Source organism: Callorhinchus milii, unplaced genomic scaffold (assembly GCF_018977255.1).
Source record: "Callorhinchus milii isolate IMCB2004 unplaced genomic scaffold, IMCB_Cmil_1.0 Scaffold1, whole genome shotgun sequence".
NCBI lineage: Eukaryota > Metazoa > Chordata > Chondrichthyes > Chimaeriformes > Callorhinchidae > Callorhinchus > Callorhinchus milii.
Genome location: NW_024704742.1, coordinates 65,334,837 through 65,354,588, shown reverse-complemented (window position 1 = coordinate 65,354,588; position 19,752 = coordinate 65,334,837). Strand labels below are relative to the sequence as shown.

At 40.6% G+C, this 19,752-nt stretch overlaps 1 protein-coding gene across 2 annotated transcripts in view; it reads right to left on the bottom strand.

Annotated features, from left to right (window-relative positions):
- Window positions 1-223: 223 nt before the first annotated feature.
- The window catches only part of zfyve28 (zinc finger, FYVE domain containing 28), a 92,243-nt gene continuing 72,714 nt past the window's right edge, over window positions 224-19,752 (bottom strand). Inside the window, exons 9-14 of one of the 2 annotated variants that reach the window (XM_007905234.2) lie at window positions 17,168-17,272; window positions 9,601-9,761; window positions 6,398-6,514; window positions 4,006-4,110; window positions 2,473-2,576; window positions 224-1,279 (exon numbers count right to left, since the gene is read on the bottom strand). In XM_007905234.2, the coding sequence (XP_007903425.1) occupies window positions 1,148-1,279; window positions 2,473-2,576; window positions 4,006-4,110; window positions 6,398-6,514; window positions 9,601-9,761; window positions 17,168-17,272 (724 nt within the window). In that variant the 3' untranslated portion in view covers window positions 224-1,147. The remainder of the gene's footprint in view (window positions 1,280-2,472; window positions 2,577-4,005; window positions 4,111-6,397; window positions 6,515-9,600; window positions 9,762-17,167; window positions 17,273-19,752) is intronic. The other variant, XM_007905235.2, reaches the window with a different exon arrangement.

The window sequence follows — 19,752 nt, the reverse complement described above, 5'->3', positions numbered from 1 at the left end:
AATCAACATTCACCCCCGCTATTTTTCTCTCTCTCCCCATCTCAGTCTCCTCAGGATATCCATCAAATTGCTCTTCGATCTCATAATACCAGGCTTACGAGATTCTGGCTAAAATGACATCATAAATCAGGAAAATTTTACACTAATTTTATGACTGTTTATGGGACCTTGGCTGTCTCATTGCCTAGAAATATACAGCAATTACCTTTGAAGCTCTTTGAGATATTTCAATGTTAGAGGCACACTTTCAAATACAAGGATTATTATTTACTGTTACATTTACAATAATCACCAGAGAGGCAACATCTCCTCCAATGGAGATTCCTGCCTCCACATCACCCAGAACAGCCCACAAGTGCTTCAACTCTGACATCATCAATACATCGTTAAAACCAAACAGACATGATCCCATGAACAACTGACTGCATAACCTCACTGGGAGGACAAAAAGTTGTGAAAAAACTGAACTGCAAATGTTGTCACTTGACCTTTAAAATTGGATGTTGCTTCTGGAAAATAATTTGACCAGCATTAGTGTTGGGTAGAAAACATTAAATGGAATGCCACTTTGGATGGCTTTAGTAGTAGAAATATAATCCTCTCCTATAATAAATACAGACAGGAGTCTTTTCCAATTACTGTCCAATTGTAAACAGAGGTCGGGACTATCATCATCTGGACCACTTTTGCTGTGATTAACTAACTACCACGATGTGAACCATCATTAGTGTATAACAGATGCAACATAGCTTCAAGTTTTCCACCCCAAGACCTATACAGGAAGATCCCTCCTACACGTAGTGCCCTGCTTCAGCTTGCGATATTTTTATGCTTGGATACAAATTCACGGAAGACTGTACCTTAGCTAAATAGCTACAGAAGTTCAGCACATCGTGTTAGCAGCTCGTTATCAAAATCACTTAAAATGCAAGGATTATTATTAAAAAGGTCTGTACAAAATTTCCATCTGCAGGTAAAGCTTCTCCCAGTCATCCACCATCTGGGTTCTATTAACGAGGTGAAAATGCTTAGCTAAAGTTCCATCGAACTTTGATGCTGACTCATCTGGTTTGATATCGAATTCCGTCCGTTGTAATGGTGTTGAGTTAGTCCACACATGTTGGAATCAGGTAGACATTCAGTAGTATCAAATGCTAGCTTTGTTACTGTAGAAGGGAGTTACATGGAAGATATAGCAATGGGTGCAGACCCGGACTGCCTTCATCTGGCCATATCGAGGTAAAGGAGCAGAGTGAGAAGAGCAACGTGAGCAGAAGATCTGAAAAACAAAGGACCAAATACAGTAAAGAGCAATGTTTGAATAAGTTCACTTTTAGAATGAATAGTGAAAATGTGGTAATAATAATCATCCTTGCATTTGATATAGCAGCTTATCACTTTGTTGAGACGTCACAAAGCGCTTCATGAGATATACTGTAAAGTAAACTGACTGTGTATTTTGTGGCCAACCTCTCCTGACTGTACACCATTGATGAAAAGTGCAACACATTTACAAAATATTTCCTGAAATCCCATTTTGGTTGCAAAATAAACTCAAGACAGAGTGGGTGTGAACTCATTCGAGGTTTGTATCAGCTTGGCTCAGTTGGTCGAACTTTTAGCCTCCGGGCCGGAAAGTTGTGGATTCAAACCTCTTCAACAATGCAGCACTCCTCCAGTTCCACACCAGTGCAGTACCGAAAGAGCACTGCAGAGTTGAAGGGACCGTCCTTCAGATCAGAAGTGGAACTAAGGTTCTGTTGGCCTGTTCAGATTGACATTAAAGTTCTTATGAAAGAAGTAAAGGGAATTTCTCCTGGTGTCCTAGCCAATAATCCCCATAACTTGCTTGTTAATAATAGTGCATTTGATTATAGCACCTATAACACAGAGAATGTCTCAAAGCTCTTCATAAAATTTCTGTAAAGTGCAGTGACTGCATTTATAGGCGAACATGGCAGTCAACTTGCGCACAGCTGTGACTCACAAACAGCGATGGAGTGAATGGCCAATTTTATCTGGCGGATTTTTGGTTTGGACACCGAGAGAAATGCCCTTTGCTTTTTGAATATTGCTATGGGACCTTTAACATCCATCTGAAAAGGCAGTAACAAACTATTGCCACTGGCTGGTAAATCAGCACACGAGACGGCACAAATTTAAGATAACTGCAAGGGAATTAAAGGGGAGAATAAAAAATGTCTTCACGCAAAGGGTGGTTGAGTTACATTATCTGGCAAACCTTTGCAATGCAGAGTCTGTAATTTAAAAAAAATAATGAATTAGATTCATGTTTGTAAAGAGGAGGTTTGTAAGGCATGTAGGAAGCAAACAGGAGAGTGAGATTAGGGTGGTCATATTAAGAAAAACACCAGCACAGAATAAGAGGGCCAAGTGGCCTGTTTCTATGTGGGATATGATTCTACAATTTCATTCAAAAGCTTCTTTTCAAGACTTATTTTTGTTGATTACCTTCCCACAGCTTCTGCAGTGGTGCTTTCTTCGGATCACAGTGAACGGTGCCTTGCAAGCAGTGCAGTAACTGCAGACATCGTCTGGTACCCAATCTGGAGGATCTGTCAGACACAAAAGATACACTTTTCTTCACATAAACCATTTAAACCGATTCAATTATTCCCACTCCCCAGTGAAAACACGTACATTCAGCATCTTGCTAGGTTTCCCATTTTAGTAACTTTCTGGATTAAAATGAAACTGCTGCTGGTGTCAAGCCCCACAGCACTGCAAGATGAACATTTACTCCTGGAGATGCTCAACAATGTCTTCACCCAACCCCAGAGATAATAGTGCTGAAAACAGCATAAATGTCCCTTCAAGTGTCAGCAGCCCTGTGCTCCTGGGCACAGATGGGCTGAGCTATCACATATGAGTTCAGTGATGGGAAAACAGCTCAGTCAGCTGGCACAGACTTTCTCTGCACAGCAGCAATTATCCAGAACAGATCCAAATTGTGATTGCTAACTTGGAAAAAGAACTGCACGTGTGGAAATTTGAGACAGCACGGTTTCCATTCTGCTGCCAGTGCTACAGATTGCAGTGGAGCAACTAAAGAGGGGGAAGAAAGTACGCAATCTACAATGTCAGAAGCCTTAGGTGACTGTGGAATTGGTTCTACTTAAGTCAAAAGTATAACCATGATAAGAAGGAAAGGTCACAGAATTCAAAGCTTTTTCATCTTTATTGAGCAAAACTATGTGGACTGGTAATTTATGTTATTTGTTATCCACCTCCTTCAAGACCCTCCTCTTCGACTGTGCCTTCGATGACCATCCTTCACCGCTTGCCCTCCACCTTACCCGATCCCGCCCCCCAGCTCGGGTACGAAACACTGATTGTCCAGCGCCTTGGGACGTCCTCCTGATGTGAAAGGCGCTATACAAATGTAATTTGCTTTGTTTGTTTGCCCTGTAGATTGAAGTGTTTTACTTGAAGCCTTTCTTTCAGACTTTACCAGCTTGGGATTTGCAGTCATCTGTTTTGCAAATCTCACAATTTTTGATTGTGAATTGGAATGCACACTTAGCAAGTCTGGTTTGCAAACATAAAATATTGGGGTCCCAAATCTTATAAGAGTTCAGGTGAAGTAAACCTGGGGAGTCTTATTACAATATTTTAGTGATATGGACCATTAAAGTCACTGTTTAAACCAATGTTTGCACATTTACACCATCAATCAGTAAAAACTCATTCCCTCTTGAATTTCATATTCAAAGCCAAATTAACCCAGGGAGGGAGGTAGAGAGAGAGAGAGACACACACACACACAGATGAAATGGAAAATCTTCATTTTTATCAGAAACATTTACGAATTAGAAAACAGAATAAGATACTGTTCAGTCAACATGGAGTTGAGCAAATAAATTTACTTGTGAAGCAATAATGCCATCTACTAAAACTAATGTATAAAGGTAAAATCCTCAATTATGCCAGGAAAGCTTATTACTAATCATTACAACTGCATTAGCAAATGCTTTAACACTTTACCTTCAAGATCTTCATCTCTTGTTTTTTCAACAAGTTCAGAGGAAGAAACACTTTCTCGACATAAAGCACAGTCTTCCAGAGCAGGACTTCTCAATTTCTGGTCAACTACAATAAATAACACAATGCAATTAGAGAAAACAATTTAATTTTTCTTTATAATCTCAGGGCAATTAATTACCTTTATAGTTACTTATGCAACCGATTCCCTTATCGAACATTCTGTAAATGATCAAGAACCGAGGTTGTCTTATAAATTAATTCTACCCTTTTTTGTCCTAAAACAAATTGCAGTTCTAGAAAAAGTTGGATAATGGCACTATTGGGAGTCTCGAATCTCCTGCCGCATGTTGCTTTAATTAATCTATAGACTTCACAGCTGGTTAGGTAAGAACAAGATGCTTTCCTTCCCCACAGCTGGCTTCTATTGTGACACATTCCTTCTCTCCCTTCATAGTCAAGAAAAAAAGCACTCCATCAGAATGTGAAGTATTTGCAGAGGGTTCAGTAACTGCACATCAACTGCAAACTACAATTAGTTATGAATCTGTTATAAGGATTTCAAGAATAAAGTTTAAAAATATTGATTTTTAGAAGAATAATCAATGAAAGTCTCAGAAAACTGAAAAGATGCATGTATGACCTGTAACGCCAAAAATGAAAGCAGATTCCAGCACTCTCAGCAAACTGCAGGAAAGAGACTTCCACAAAGTAAGAAGTGCTGACATTCCCGATATTAAATATTCCTTTGGCGATTCTTTGTGCTGATTGAGGAGAGGTGGAAAGGGAAGTCAGTACTGAGGAAGGTTAATTAAAAAAAACAAGCCTCTCAGATCATCTAAGGATATCCTAGTTTTAGAGTAAAGCACCATTTACACTGTAGGAGAAAAAAAACTAATCAATCTGATAAGAGCACACCCTGCTGTAAACGACATGTCCATTTTAGATCCCAGCCATCCCACTGGCATTTTCAGTGGGGTGGCTGAGACTGACAATTTAGCACCAAATGTGCTGAGTTATGAAAACTTCTGTGGTATGGATTTAATCAGGGTCAGCCCATTAAAGTCCTTTACTAAGAATCCTTGCTGTCAGCAAAAAGATGGTGTTTTTCAATTCTGACATACTAAGCGTAAAACGAGATAAGAAGTTAGGAGTCAAGGACCAGTAGTCCTACTAATTAACAGATCAGGGTCAGGTTTGTGAAGGGCAATTTTAAGAAGAACTACACTAGGAAATAATTATTTACACCAAATGGAATCAGTAACTGGAGCGTTTGCTGGAAAGGTTGCTTTGAAGCCAGGACACGAGACTCAAAAGCAGCAGCTTGAAGCCATAATCGAAGAAGAAGTGTGAAAATGAGATCAGACAGGCCACAGGCCCCTCTTTATCACCTCTGTTGGCATTTATAATAGATTAGAATTGTATAACCAAACTGTGATACACAGATCGAACGGTTTAGTAGTATGAGGGATTGTCTCTAACACAGCAAGCCTTTCTATGCAGGTTGCTGTAGCCAGGAATTTTCCTTGTGGGAATGTCACTGGTTAAAGCTGGAGTTTGTCTTTGCATGACTTTACAAACTTTCATATGAATTCTAAATATTGTTAAGAGTAAAAATAATTTCAAAATCTTCCAATCTATTACTCCTGTAATATAAATAAACCAGGAAAAGCACCAGAGGTCGATCAACATCTAAAACATAGATTAACATTTTGGATCAAGATTATTGTTTTGGGTTAAAAGAGTCGCACACAGACATCAACATTTTTCTCTTGTTGGGTACAGACGAACCTGCTGTTTTTCCTGCTTTCATTTGAGTTATTAGTTTCAAGTTCTTACAGTAGTTTTCTGGTTTTAAACCAATAGGGCTTTTGCTTTACAGGGTTAAGGAAATATCTACATCTCAAAACCTCCCCGATGAAGCACTCAAGCTTTCAACCAACAACGCCACCTTTTGATGTAGTTGTGGACATGACTGCGCTCTCTCCTCAAACTCAGATCAATTCCTCACTTCCCCACAAGGAAGATACTTTCAGACATGGCACCCATTTTATCAACCTCAAAAAGATGATGGGCTGAGTGGCCCCGCCAGGGTTCAAACCTCTTGGTCTCAAGTAAGGCTCAGCTCCCCTAGCGACCCAGGATGTCGGGATTAAATTACTTCACTTGCACAACTAGAGATACATTTGTAAGAATCTTTCCAGTTTATCTAATGTGCTTAATACATATTACACTGTACTTTAAAATGGAGTTTGTTTTAGGGTTACTTATGACTAAATAATCAAAATAATCTTGTAGCTACAGATGGTTGTCTTCACAAAAGTTTCCCTAATTTACATAGAATACTATGTTACTCTCTGCATAAAAAATCATTCTTCAAATTTCCTTTCATTACCTTTCTTTTCAGTCTGATTCTCCTCATTTTCCAACTTGGTTGCCATGACCTCAAACAAGGTTTTAAGGATGCTTCGCAGGTCACTTGCATAGTTTGTTTGAAGCTGATCAGCAACACCTACAGTGTTGTTAAAAAAAAGTGTTCATTAAAGCAAACTATTTACTACTAAGGGACGAAACCATTAAATGCCATGGCTATAGAACGGTAATGTTTACTTTGGTCAATCATGACAGTTAAGGAGGGAAAGGGCTAAGAAAGAAATGCCCCAAATCATCTTGGAATAAAACTGCTCTGTCTCTATTTCTCTATTTGTAATCAGCTGATACTATCCAAGGACTCAGTCTGATTTGAATGGGGGTGAGCACCATTTACCATTTACTTATTATTATATTATAATATTATTATTATATAATAAGTAAGTAAGTCCCAAACAGCAAAGACTAAAATACACTCATTGGAGTACTTGTCTCCAGCAACAAAAAGAAATAAAAAAACTATCAGAATGTGTATCATTCTGATACGAGTGTGTCATGGGAATAAATAATTTTCCTGATTTCAGCTACAGGAGACTATATTTTTACTGGCTGCTGCATATATTTTTAAATTGGCTGCTGCATTTCGCCCACAAAATAACACAGTTAATCCATTTTAAAATATATTCTGTGAAGCGCTTTGAGACGTCTCGACGACACGATAAAGCGATACATCAAATGCAAGGATTATTATTACAGTAATGACGTCATACAGTCACCTTTCTGAACAGCAAATCTATCATAACCTTCTCATATAAGTAATATAAGTCACTACTTAGAAGTGAGGCTGGAAATACAAAAGTTTTCAATCTGATAATACTGTAGGTGCTGCTAGGATAGCTTACTTGCTGCTTTTATCCCTACCGTCCCCGCCCTCCATCCCTCGTGATCCCAATGACCAGCTCAGGTGTGGATTCCTGATTGTCCAGAGCCTTGGGACATTCTCCTGACAATTCAGACTTGGGATTTATTGTAAGTGGAGACATACATATTCAGGATACATTAACAGCTAAAGCAGCTCTTCCCCAAAAAGAAGCACTTGACTGCAGGTTCAAAAACAACTTCTGATGATTCAGTTCGTAAATATAACCTCATCTGCTCGGGTTCATGTAGGTTATAAACTCCAACAAGGATGGGTTTGGCCAAATGGCTATTTCCATGCTGTATCACTCTATGCAATAACCCTTCCTATAGTCAAACATGCAAGTTCATTTATAAGCGAATGTATGCAAGTGACCTATTTGCAAATAGTTGTCATCATTTGTTCCTCACACAAAATTCTGGTTTATATCTTTTGATTTTCTAGGATGGTCTAATTATTTTTTACTTCTTGTTTCAGTCTTAGCGTATGGGCATAACATGGAAAACTTTGTATCTGGAGTTAAATATACTAATGAAACAGGAGAAAAGTTCAAAAGCTTAAAAACCTGCAACAAATAAACTCATGAAATCCAAGAAAACACTATTTGAAACAAAAAACCTCAGCCATCTTCGATGCACCCACCAAATTCTCTTGAATGCTATAGTTCAAAATCTCCTCGTCAATTCCGCTCCAATGCATAGTATGCAACAGCACTCATTCAAGGCTTTTCAGTGAATGCTACCCTGAAGTTAACTTTTCCTTAAACGCTGCTACACATTTTAGAGATCAGTCAAAAGCTATGGCCAGGTTAACTACAACAATATACACAAAGTTTTCCTGCAAACATTTTTTTGAAGTACATGGCTTTGGGAACTGAAATCTAACGCAAGGTCTTGTACAAGGTTCAATATTACTCCCATGGTTTTGTATTCAGCTATAAAACCAAGGGTTCAGTTTACATTTTGTTTGGGTTTTATCTACTTGCACTGTCATCTTCTCTATTTAATCACTTAAGGTGCACTCGAACTTGCACTAAAACAGACAACTGTGATGTGATGTGACCATTTCTTTTCTTGACTTGAATTTCTCCTTCCGTCACAATTTTGCCAAAAGAGATCAGATACAATTCCCTGATCACAGCATTTAACCTGAGAGAAGGAGGGGGGAGAAAAAAAATGCTGAACCAACTTGCTTTGGTCTGGCAAAACTCCTGGTGCCCATCACAGAACAATAATAATCCTTGGATTTGACATAGCGCCTTATCGCATTGTTCAGATGTCTCAAAGCGCTTCACATATAAAGTGAATTGACTGTTTATTTTGTATCCTTTCACCCTCTGACCATACTGTATTCCTTTTGTGTTCCAGTGTGCAACACCTTACATTTACCCACATTCATTAGGCTACATTCATTTTGTTTTGAATGCCATGAAATTCACATAAAATGTATTCAACCATTTTCCTATGGGTTTCATCCACCTATTTTATAATTTCACAAAAGTGAGCTGGAGACAGATTAGATTAGAAATCCACAGGATATACTGTAAAGTGAAGTGACTGTATGTTTTATGGGTGAATGCAGCAGTCAATTCCACAGAGTAATATCCCACAAACAGCCTTAAAATTAATGACATGAAGCAAATAAAATTGCAAATAGAAACTTTGTACAGCAGCCAAAAGCAAACACCAAATATTCAGTATTTTCAATGCAATGTGTGAAGTTGGGAAAATTATTTTACCATCAAAATAAATTTAGGACTGGGTTGAATATTGCAATCCCTGGACCCTTCCACAGCCATCTGGCGGGGTTCCCTGATGTAACACATTAGTGATGTTTCAGGCTTCATCCCAGTCTTAAATGTGATTACTCTTAACCAGAAAGTAATTCACATGTTCTGTCATTTATTAGTGAATTTATTACAGTCCAGTCTGATATACTGTAAGCAGTAAATATTGTACAGCAAGACACTTCATACTCTTGTTCAGTCCCATCAAATAGCTTTTACTTGGGCTCTTCAATTGTTCCCTTGCTGAGATCTGTCATCTTAGGATATTTAACTTCCTTTTGATCCAACTCATTCTGGGCCCATAATAGAAGTTTTAACAGTTTGGCTAGTTTTGGTGTTGATTCACGATTCTCATAATCCAATACAGCCTGATTTACTTCACTCCACACCTTTATCAATAATTTCCTGCTTAAAACATTCCAGAAGATGTGGGGTAATGCAGCTACATCTAGCTGCTTCTTATGAACATGATAATAAGTTACCCTTAAGGTGAAATTTAAAAATAAAATAAAATTACAGATACCTGAGATGCACACAAAAAGTCGGTGGATAAGGTCACTGCTACTATGAAACCGAGCTCGGATCTTTTCTCTTGTAGCAAATTTGGCAGCCAGAAGGGCAAGCTGGATCTCTTCTTGATCCACATCCTCCGAGGTGTAGGAACTTGTTAGACTGCTTAGGGGACTGAAAAAACAGAGCATCTGTTATACTTGCATTGCAGCAAAGGCCTGATTTAAAACAACTTTAAAATCAAATTATCAGTTTAGTTTTAATGAGAAAAAATGCTGAATCAAACAATTATAAATACATTTCCCCATACACCAGAAACATTTCTCAAAATCTAATTGTACATTAAAAGGATTATTATTAAGATGAGAGTAGCAAAACAATACCTTTAATCAGATACAAAAAAAATTACTACTCAACAGAAACCTCAGAGCACTTTAATTTCTTGAAGGGGCAAATGTAACATTTGGAAAATCTACTTTTGTTTTAAATGTTAATAAGAGCAGCTGAATGAAATCACACTACTTTTTTGGAAACAAAGCAATTATTGCAGTTTTCTTTGCAGTTACTGTACCGCAAAATCTGCTGTGATCCACTACAACAGTTATGTTGAACCAAAGTTCAAGTGCTCTCTGAACAATGGAAGTCGTTCACTAGTTTAAGGGGATGAATCTTTTGAATTCTAGATAAAAGCACCATCTGAGGCAGCAGCTAATTCACAATAGCGATGACGAGCTTTGACACGTCCTCTTGACATGAAAGCCGCTATATAATGTAAATGGTATAGTCACATTATTTTCAAATGTGTAGCTGCCATAACATGTCGTATAGTGCAGAGTCCATCTGTGGGCTGTAAAATGAAGATCAACATTCTAATGTGAAAGAATGTAAATGTAATGTAAATCTTTAAAGGCAGAATAAAGTAAACCATGTTCATTTATTAGGGGTTCCTGCTGCAAAGTCAGTAAAAGTATATATAAAATATAACACACACATATACATACATATATATGTGCACACAAAGAGATGAAGCCAAGATCAGGCTCAGCTATGATGCCTGCTCCCATGGTGAAAGTAATAATCATCTGATATTGCCCACCAAGCTTCTCACAAGAATAACAAGTTGGGCTGCTGGAACCCATGGAATTGGTCTCCAATATAAAAGAATGGCTTTGGGAGTAGATGGGGGAAAGAGAAGATTTATTTTTAATTTTCACAATTTAACAGTGAGAGAGAACCTGAGCGTCATTATGGATTCATCATTGCACTCAAACTCAATAGTTGTAAACTAAATGTAGGTCTTCATTAGAAAATGTAATGCATTACACAAGTCTGAGTTACAATTTTCTCGAGTGTTATTACAATAGAAAATTACATTTGTATAGCCCTATTCATGTCAGGAGGATGTCCCAATGCGCTGGACAGTCAGGGATTTACACCTGATTTGGGGATCGGGAAGGATGGAGGGCAGGGAGCGTAGGATGGTGGCCGAAGGCTCAGTTGAAGAGGAGGGTTTGGATACGCGTCTCTCCTCGCCGGCCTTCCCCGCACCTCCCCCACAAGCTGCAGGTCATTCAGAACTCTGCAGCTCGTGTACTGTCCCGCACCAGGCTTCGGGACCACATCACTCCCACCCTCGCTCGTCTCCACTGGCTCCCCATCCCCCAGAGGATCGATTTCAAGATCCTCATCTCACCTACAAGGCCATTCACGGCCTCGCTCCCTCCTACCTCTCCAACCTACTATCCCCCTACCTACCTGTCCGTATCCTCCGTTCCTCTGGCTCCGATCTGCTCCACATCCCCCGCCCTAACCGCCCTATCATCGGTGGCCGGGCCTTCAGCCTCTCAGCCCCGAAGCTCTGGAACTCTATCCCCCAATGCCTTCGCCGCTTCCTCCCTTTCCTCCTTCAAGGCCGGTCTCAAGACTTTCTCTTTGACCGTGCCTTCAGCTCCCCTCTCGACTCTCTACCCCCTCCTCGCTCCCTCCCTTCCCTCCCCTCACCCTGACCATTTCCCCCCTGCTCGGGTCCTGACCCAACTGTACAGCGCCTTGGGACGTCCTCCCGACGTGAAAGGCGCTCTATAAATGGAATCTTGTTATTGTTGTTGTTGTTGAAGGAGGCGAGGGAGCGAGGCAAAGGGAATGTGGGTTGGAGTTCCAGAGGGTGGGGGAGGATTTTGAACTCTATCCTCGGGGGATGGGGAGCCAGCGGAGGCGGGTGAGGAAGTGGGGGGATGGGGTCACGGAGCTTGGTGCGGTTGAGGACACGAACTCCGGAGTTCTAGATGATTTGCAGCTTGTGGAGGGAAGAAATGGAAAGGCCGACAAGCAGGGAGTTGGTGTAGTCAAGCCTGGATGTTACGAGGGTCTCAGCGGCCTGAGTGGTGAGGCAGTGGAGGAGCCGGGTGACGTTGTGGAGGTGGGGGAAGGCAGAGTGGATCATGGTACGGATGTGGGGTAGAAAAGATAGTTGAGGGTCAAACAAGACGCCATGGTTATGGACTGGCTTAGTGAGGTGGAGTGTGCAACCATAGATAGTGATACAGTCAGTGCCTGAGGTGTGGAGACGCTGATGGGAGCCAATCAGGAGGGTCTCGGTCTTGTTGATGTTAGAAAGTTAGCTCTCATGCAGGACTTAATGTCTGACAGACACTCTGTCAGGACAGCAATGGTCCTGGAGTTGAGGGTGAAGGCAGAGAGATAGAGTTGGGTGTCATCTGCATACATGTGGAAGTTGACCCCATGTCTGCGGATGATGTCACCAAGAGGGAGTATATACATATTGAAAAGGAGGGGACCATGAACTAAATTTATTCTTAATTGTCCAAGAATAAATCGATCATTCCGTGATTGCCTGGTGCAGGTTAAACTGGTGCAATTGCCTAAACAATAATAATAATAATAATAATATAAGTCGCTAAAGTTCAAAATAACACAATGTGTGAAGAGTTTCAAAATGTTGACAGGAGGTGATCTGTCAAATGTAATATGGGAAACTCCCACCCTCCTCATCAAGACTTTTGGTCCTCAAGCCCCAAAATGTTAACACATCGCATCTTATAGAACATCATAAACAAGAGTTATAATTAGCCAATGATTACTTATCATTTGCAACCATATTTACAGCAACGCTTGTCTAAGAGGCTTATTGGTATTGTCATAGGAAATACAAGCCAACTATTCAAGCCTTATTCCATCATGGCTTGATGGAATAAGCTTTTAGTTCACATTTTTTAGTCCAGCGACTGCACTGCATTGAGAACACAGCTGAACATTAATGGAAGCCGCCACTCTTAATTGTTTTAGTATTTCAGTAATCATACCAACTTCATTATTTGAAGATTTCTCATCATCATTGTCCTTATTTGCCTAAGTGAAAATGTTAAGCTGGGTAACCAACATTGATTATGGGTAGTTAAATATTGTGCATCTCTGCATTTATAATTTCTTTGCAGAAAATATATATGTTCGAGGGTATGGTAATACCTTAAATGACCATTTCACTGAATTTGCTCTGTACTCCATAATGGAAAACTATTCCAAAGTGCTTTACCAAGATTACCCTTAGGGACCACATTCATTACATTAATGGAAGATTACACTTTTGTTTTAAAAAAATGCAATACTCTAGCCCTGCATTGAGGCAACATCCAGATCTTTTGCAATTAAGTACTTGAAAAATTGACATTGCAAAAATCACATCCGAGTGCGACTTGAATCAAAATTTCAATTTGCAGTAAAATGCTTCAGTGAATAACACTATCAAAATGTAGTCAGGGTTGTTAACTAAACTCTTGTCTGCTGGTTTAATTTTTCTATTTGATGCATTGAGATGAAAAGGAAAAAAAATGAAGTGCAATCACGACATCCACTAATGGTTTCATTTTGCAGGTTAGCCAAGATTAAATAAATTGAAATGATTGACTCCCAATGTGAAAGGTGCTATATAAATGTAAATTTGTATTGCCTCAACAGCATAATAGACATATTAAAGTCCGTCTGTGATAGAATATCATCTTCCTAAAACGAAGAAACAAATACAATTTTTTTGTAAAAATGTCAAGAACTGAAGCCGACAGTACAAAGAAAGCGAAGAGCGGAGAGAGAAAATGGGACTCAAGAAAAGAATATAGTGGAAACTATTTATTTGACACGTTTCCATTCTAAAAGTTTTCGGATTGTGGTTAAGAGGGGAAGACAAGGGGGCAGCATGGATTTCTCTTGCACGGGGAGAGTATTTCTTAAAGACTGTAAACTTGTTTGTGTACATGTGCATGCATCCAGAACTCTGCAACTCCTGTCCTGTACCGAACCAGGCTCCGTGACCCCATCACTCCCACCCGACTCCACTGGCTCCCCATCCCTCGGAGGATAGAATTCAAAATCCTCATCCTCACTTTCAAGGCCCTTCCTCCCCTTCCCCCTCCTGCATCTCTGACCTGCTGACCCACTATCAACCTGCCCGCTCCCTCCATTCAGCAGGCTCCGGCCTGCTCCACGTCTCCCGCCCGATCTGCCCTACCATCTGCCCCCACCCTCTGGAACTCCACCCTACATCCCTTTGCCTTGCTCCCTCTCTTGCCTCCTTCAAGGCACGACTCAAAACCCTCCTTTTTGACCGTGCCTTCAGCCACACTCCTACCTCTCTGCCCTCCCTCGCCCCAACCCTCCCCATACTCGGGTCCTGATCCCTGACTGTTCAGCGCCTTGGGACATCTTCCCAACGTGAAAGGCTCTTTACAAATGTGATTCTGTTGTTGTGTTGAGATGCTGGAAATGGAAGACCAGATGAGGTCAAATTCAAGAGTCCAAAACATACCTTTCTCGAATAGGTTCAGATGCGAACTTATAATCAGTGAAGTGGATTTGGGAGGATAGCTTGAACCTGCAGAATGCCAGATGTTCACACAACAGTAAGCTCAGAAAAGCTAAATCATGGGTAACCATGTGTATGGTTAGACATGCAGATGATACAAACAACAAATTGCATTTATATAGGGTCTTTCATGTCGGAAGGATGGCCCAAATCGCTGGACAGTCAAGGGTTTGCACCTGAGCTGGGGTTAGATTTGGGAGTGGTGGGGGAGGGAAGATGACTGAAGGTGAGGTCAAAGGAATGTCTTGAGATGGATCTTAAGGGAGGTGAGGGAAAAGATGCGACAAAAGGAACTCCAGGATGGAGTTCTAGAGAGTGGGGGCATAAAAGCTGAAGGCCCAACCGCTGATGGTGAAATAATGATGCATATGAAGTGTACTGCTATGAGACAAGCATTTTTGTAAATGCTGTGCAAAGCATTTTCTATAGATTTATGTGGTTTGGGACGTCCTCCTGACATGAAGCACGATATATAAATTTGTATTGTAGTGCAATCATGGAAATAGAATTTGAGATAACTTTTGTGGCACGGCTGAAAGGTCACTTGAAAGTATGCATTTGTGGGAGACTGCCCATGTGACTTGGGGTGGCTTTACCATTTTAGCTTCTTGATAAAGCATTCCAGTCTTCCAGAGGGCCAAGATGAGTTGATGTATTGATTTCGGAGGGGAGAGGGTAGGGAATAATTCTTTTTTTTTTTAAAAAGGCTGATGTTTCTGATGAACCTGCTTTTATTGTACCAGGATAAACATTTATAGTTGGTTTATCTCCACACATCAGCACACAGAAGGACGGGCTAATTATTCTGATGGATGAACTGCAACAATAAGCAACTGGTCTTGGAACCCCCTAAAATTGTTAGTTGATTTGTTCTCAGTTAAGAAATGTTGGTTCTGGGGAATAGAACATTGTTACATTTCAAGCACCTGATGTCAGCATCAAGCATTCATAATTCACATTGTGACACTCTCAAATTTAGCAACATACCCAAAATATTCTTTCAGATACTGATTGTTTTCTGCTCTTATCTTTCATCCATTTTTTTAAAAAATCTGTAGATTTCTTCTAGACCACTTCATCACTCACCATCTCTCCTCCACAGTACGACACCTCACTTTCCTGTTCCTACCCCTACCTGTCCCAGTGTTGTAAATACATGTTCTCTAACTACTGCCACACAGTGGCTTTCACTGTTTCTCAGAGCTTTATAATCTGGCCTTCCTTTTCCTCATCTACATGCTCCCCTCTTGGTGACATCATATGCAGGCAAGGGGGACCATTTCCACATGTAGGCTGATGTCACCTCACTCTATCTTTCTGCCTCAACACTAGTTTCAGGCCCACTGCTGTTCTGTCAGACATCAAGTGCTGGATGAGCCTCAACTGTCTCAAAGTTGTTGGAAAAAATTCAGGCTCTCCTGCTTGGCTCCCACCTCTGGTGCTGACCAGATCAATTTCCCAGTTGCTCACTCCAGCTCATGGAGCCTAGGAGCACTTCATACTGACAGTGAATGCAAAAGGTCAAAAAAGTTATATTCCCCATCTCAGAAATTTCCCATTAAGTACTCAACACGATACAATCAATAGATATTTGACTGTTAACTGAACTTTGCGATAGGAAAGACAAAGAGTAGCCTGAGAGTTGTGACACAAGAGAGGGTCATTTGTGCCATAACGTCTACTCTGGTGCTAACAAACTATCTACTCTAAATCTATTACATCTACCTACTCTTTACCTACCCTATTTCTCTGGCCCTTCCCCATACCATAATATTGTGCACTCAAGTACGTATATCATTTCTTTCTAAACCCTGGAATGGACTGAGTGAGCTTCAATAGCCACTTGTGGCACAGATTCTACCCTCACGGGAAAAATGAATTCCTACAACCTAACTTTGATGAATGATCTCAGCTGAAACAAGCAGTATTGAGGTGCTGAATTCAAGTCCTAGATTTTCCATTCCTCAATATTTGCCTTCAATTTCAATGATGTCATTGCACCAAAATTTCTTCAGACTGAATAAATATTTGCTCATTCATGGATTTTCACTAAACTACATTCAAGAAAGAAGAGGCTAAGTTGAAGTCCGTTAACTCTTTAAGGCACACCAGCCAAGCAATTCAACTTCCTCTGCAGTTTTAGACAATGCACCTTGAACACAAACTTGCAACTAAGCCCATTTTTTAACATCAGCACAAATCGCTAATTCAAAGAGAGATTAGTTACACCGATACCAAAATGACTTAAAAGTACCAAAATGCAGTTAAAGATGAATTAGAGAAAGCAAGAGTTTAGTACATGCTGAATTTGTATTTGTGTGTGTGGGTGTGTTTGAGAGAGAGAGAGAGAGAGAAGGGGCCAAGGACCTTCAACTGCATTAACATTAGCAAAAATTGCTGTGTCTTCCACTCCCAAAGAGGACAAAGCCAAATAAATCCACTATTCAATTAGGAGTACCTTGGTTTAAAACCCTACCCAGGGAAAGAAGACATTTTTCTGACAGTTTTCTGACAAAATTATCTGCTCACCTTTGTAAGCACAAACAAAAAGAAATGAAAATTGCCAAGGGTTGTCTCACAGTATGAGCACATGTATTGCTGTAAGCGCCTATTCATAATGGTACCTAATTACTAAGACTAATGCATAAACAAATCACACACATCATCTAGATAGCTGAAGGTACTTTCTCGGAAGTCTCATTACCTCGGAGTGTATGTGCTGGAAAGACTACAGGTTGTGACAGAGACACTCTCACAGTCACTGCTGGATATGGAGCTGAAGGGGGAATCTCGGAATGGATCTTGATAACTGGAACCACATTAATGAAAACACAGCTTAGAAGCAAAATATTATAGCCACAGCAAATCTGAATTAAATAAAAAGCAAAATGCACCATGCATGCAAATGAAAAACATTTCAGTATCAAAAGCATTATAATCTTAAATCACGCAAAATATATTTGCCAAAGAAACAAAAACATTAGGCGGATAGTGAATTGCATTAAGGTTCCAGTCAATTCCCCAAAATAAGAACATATACTGCAAGACATTCTGGTGCTGTATGCAAGCAAGTGAAAATGTTAGCATCATTAGACTTGAGTAATGGAGTGGCTGGGTTTAAATCACAAGTCATGTAAACAGAATGAATTTTCATCAATTTCAGCTGTAGGTTTGTTGAAAGACAACAGGCTATTTCAGCAAATTTGTTTTCTTGAACTGTTTGGACTAACAAATGGTTGTGACCTCTGGCACACCAACCCAATCAACAAAACCATTCTTCAAGTTTCTTGTCCTTCAGCAATCCTGCGGCTTGAAGCAATAACACAGAAGATGCCAATAGTCAAGCACTTTTGTTACACTGTCCAGTTATTACATATTTAATATACACAAAGGGGTACAAACTTTGTTTTTATTTCTTCAAAGACAATTTCTCCAGGTCTCTTGCAAATTCAATCAATAGCTACTACCACTTCTTACCTTTGATGGCTGTGCTCTTAGATTACTTATAAACATTCTTGGCCTTAATGGCTCCTCTGATCTTACTCATATCTGCATTGCTAAAGCTACCTACAAAATTGGTTTCCTCTTTTGTACCAAGTGTTTTGTTTCCGCAGAACAACTGAACAATCTATAAAGTCAAGTCTGTCCAAAACTTGAATTCTGCTTCCAAATCCGGGGAGACTCTTCTTGCATCCCTTCCCCCACTCCTGGACAGGATACAAGACAATGATCGTCTCAAGGGTCTTCTTTCGCTTTTCACCTTAATCCTTTCTACTACAACTTGCACTTACATGATGCGTTTCATATGGGCGTCTCAAAAGATTTTACAACAGTGTTAGAGGGGTCATCGAGCAGAGAGGTTTTGAGGATGTTTAACAAAGGCACTGTAAAACCAGACAAGAATGGGGAAAATAGGTAAAGCAGCACCTGATGTGTGACAGAGCGAAAGTTATGCATTTTGTGCAAGTAGGATCTCAGGTTGTTTCGAGGAAGACCGGCAAAGAGAGTGTTGGGAGAAATCTTATTTTAAGGTGATGAAAGAATGTATTAAATTATTGACTGCATGCGGGTAATGTGCGAAAGAAGGCAGAGGTAGGGTCTGAAACAAACAAAATGCCTAAGTTGCGCACTGGCTCAGACAGCTGGTTTGAGCAACCAAACAGGTTTCAGAACCTGATGGGAGTCAGAACAACATGACTACAGGTTGTGACAGAGAGACACTACATTACATTTGTAAAGTGCTTTTCATGTTGGGAGGATGTACCAAGGCATTGGACAGTCAGTGCTTCGGACCCGAGCTGGGGGTCGGGAATGGGGAGGGTGGAGAGCAAGGGGGAAGCAGGTAATCAAAAGCATGGTCAAAGAGGAGGGTCTTGAGATGGGTCTTGAAGGGGGCAAGGGAGGGGGCGAGGTGGAGGGAATGCGTGATGGAATTCCAGAGGATAGGGGCAGAGTGGCTGAAGGCCCATCTGCCAATGGTGGGGCGGGCAAAGTGGGAGACGTGAAGCAGGCCGAAGTCTACTAGGAGGGCAGGTTGGTAGGGGGTTAGGAGAATCAGACTTAGGGGGGAGCAAGGTCATGGAGGGCTTTGAAGGTGAGGACCAGGATCTCTGTGTGATGGGAAGCCACTGGAGTCGGGCGAGGATGGGGGTGATAGGGTCACGGAGCCTGGTGTGGGGGAGGACGCGGGCTGCAGAGTTCTGGATGATCTGCAGCTTATGGAGGAAGGAGTTGGGGAGGCCGATACGCAAGGAGTTTGCTTAGTCAAGCCTGGATGTTATGAATACATGGATGAGGGTATTAGAACCAAAGGCAAGAGGGCACTGGTGAGAGATGAACAGCATGATTCAGCTGTGCTGTCATTCACTGAAAGTTAACTGTCTTGACATTCAACCTATCAGAACAGTAATAATCATGGAATTGTGGGTAGAAACGAAAGAGTACTGTTGGTTGTCATCATAAAAGTAGCAGAGGAGTCAGGGACAAACTAGCAGAATGGATACAGCTTGGTTACAAGACAGAAAACAGAGACTTAGGGTAAGGGGCAGCTAAGCTACTCAGACTGGCAGAGGGTGGGAAGTGATGTTCCACAAGGATTAGGATCACTGTTGTTCACAATTTACATTAATGATTTGGACTCGGGGATCGAAAGTACAATTGAAAAATTTGCGGACGACACCAAAATTGTACTTAACACTGAGGAGGGCTGCAACAAATTACAAGACATTAATAATGGGCATTTAATTGGCAAATTAATTTTAATATAGATAAGTGTGAGGTGGTACATTT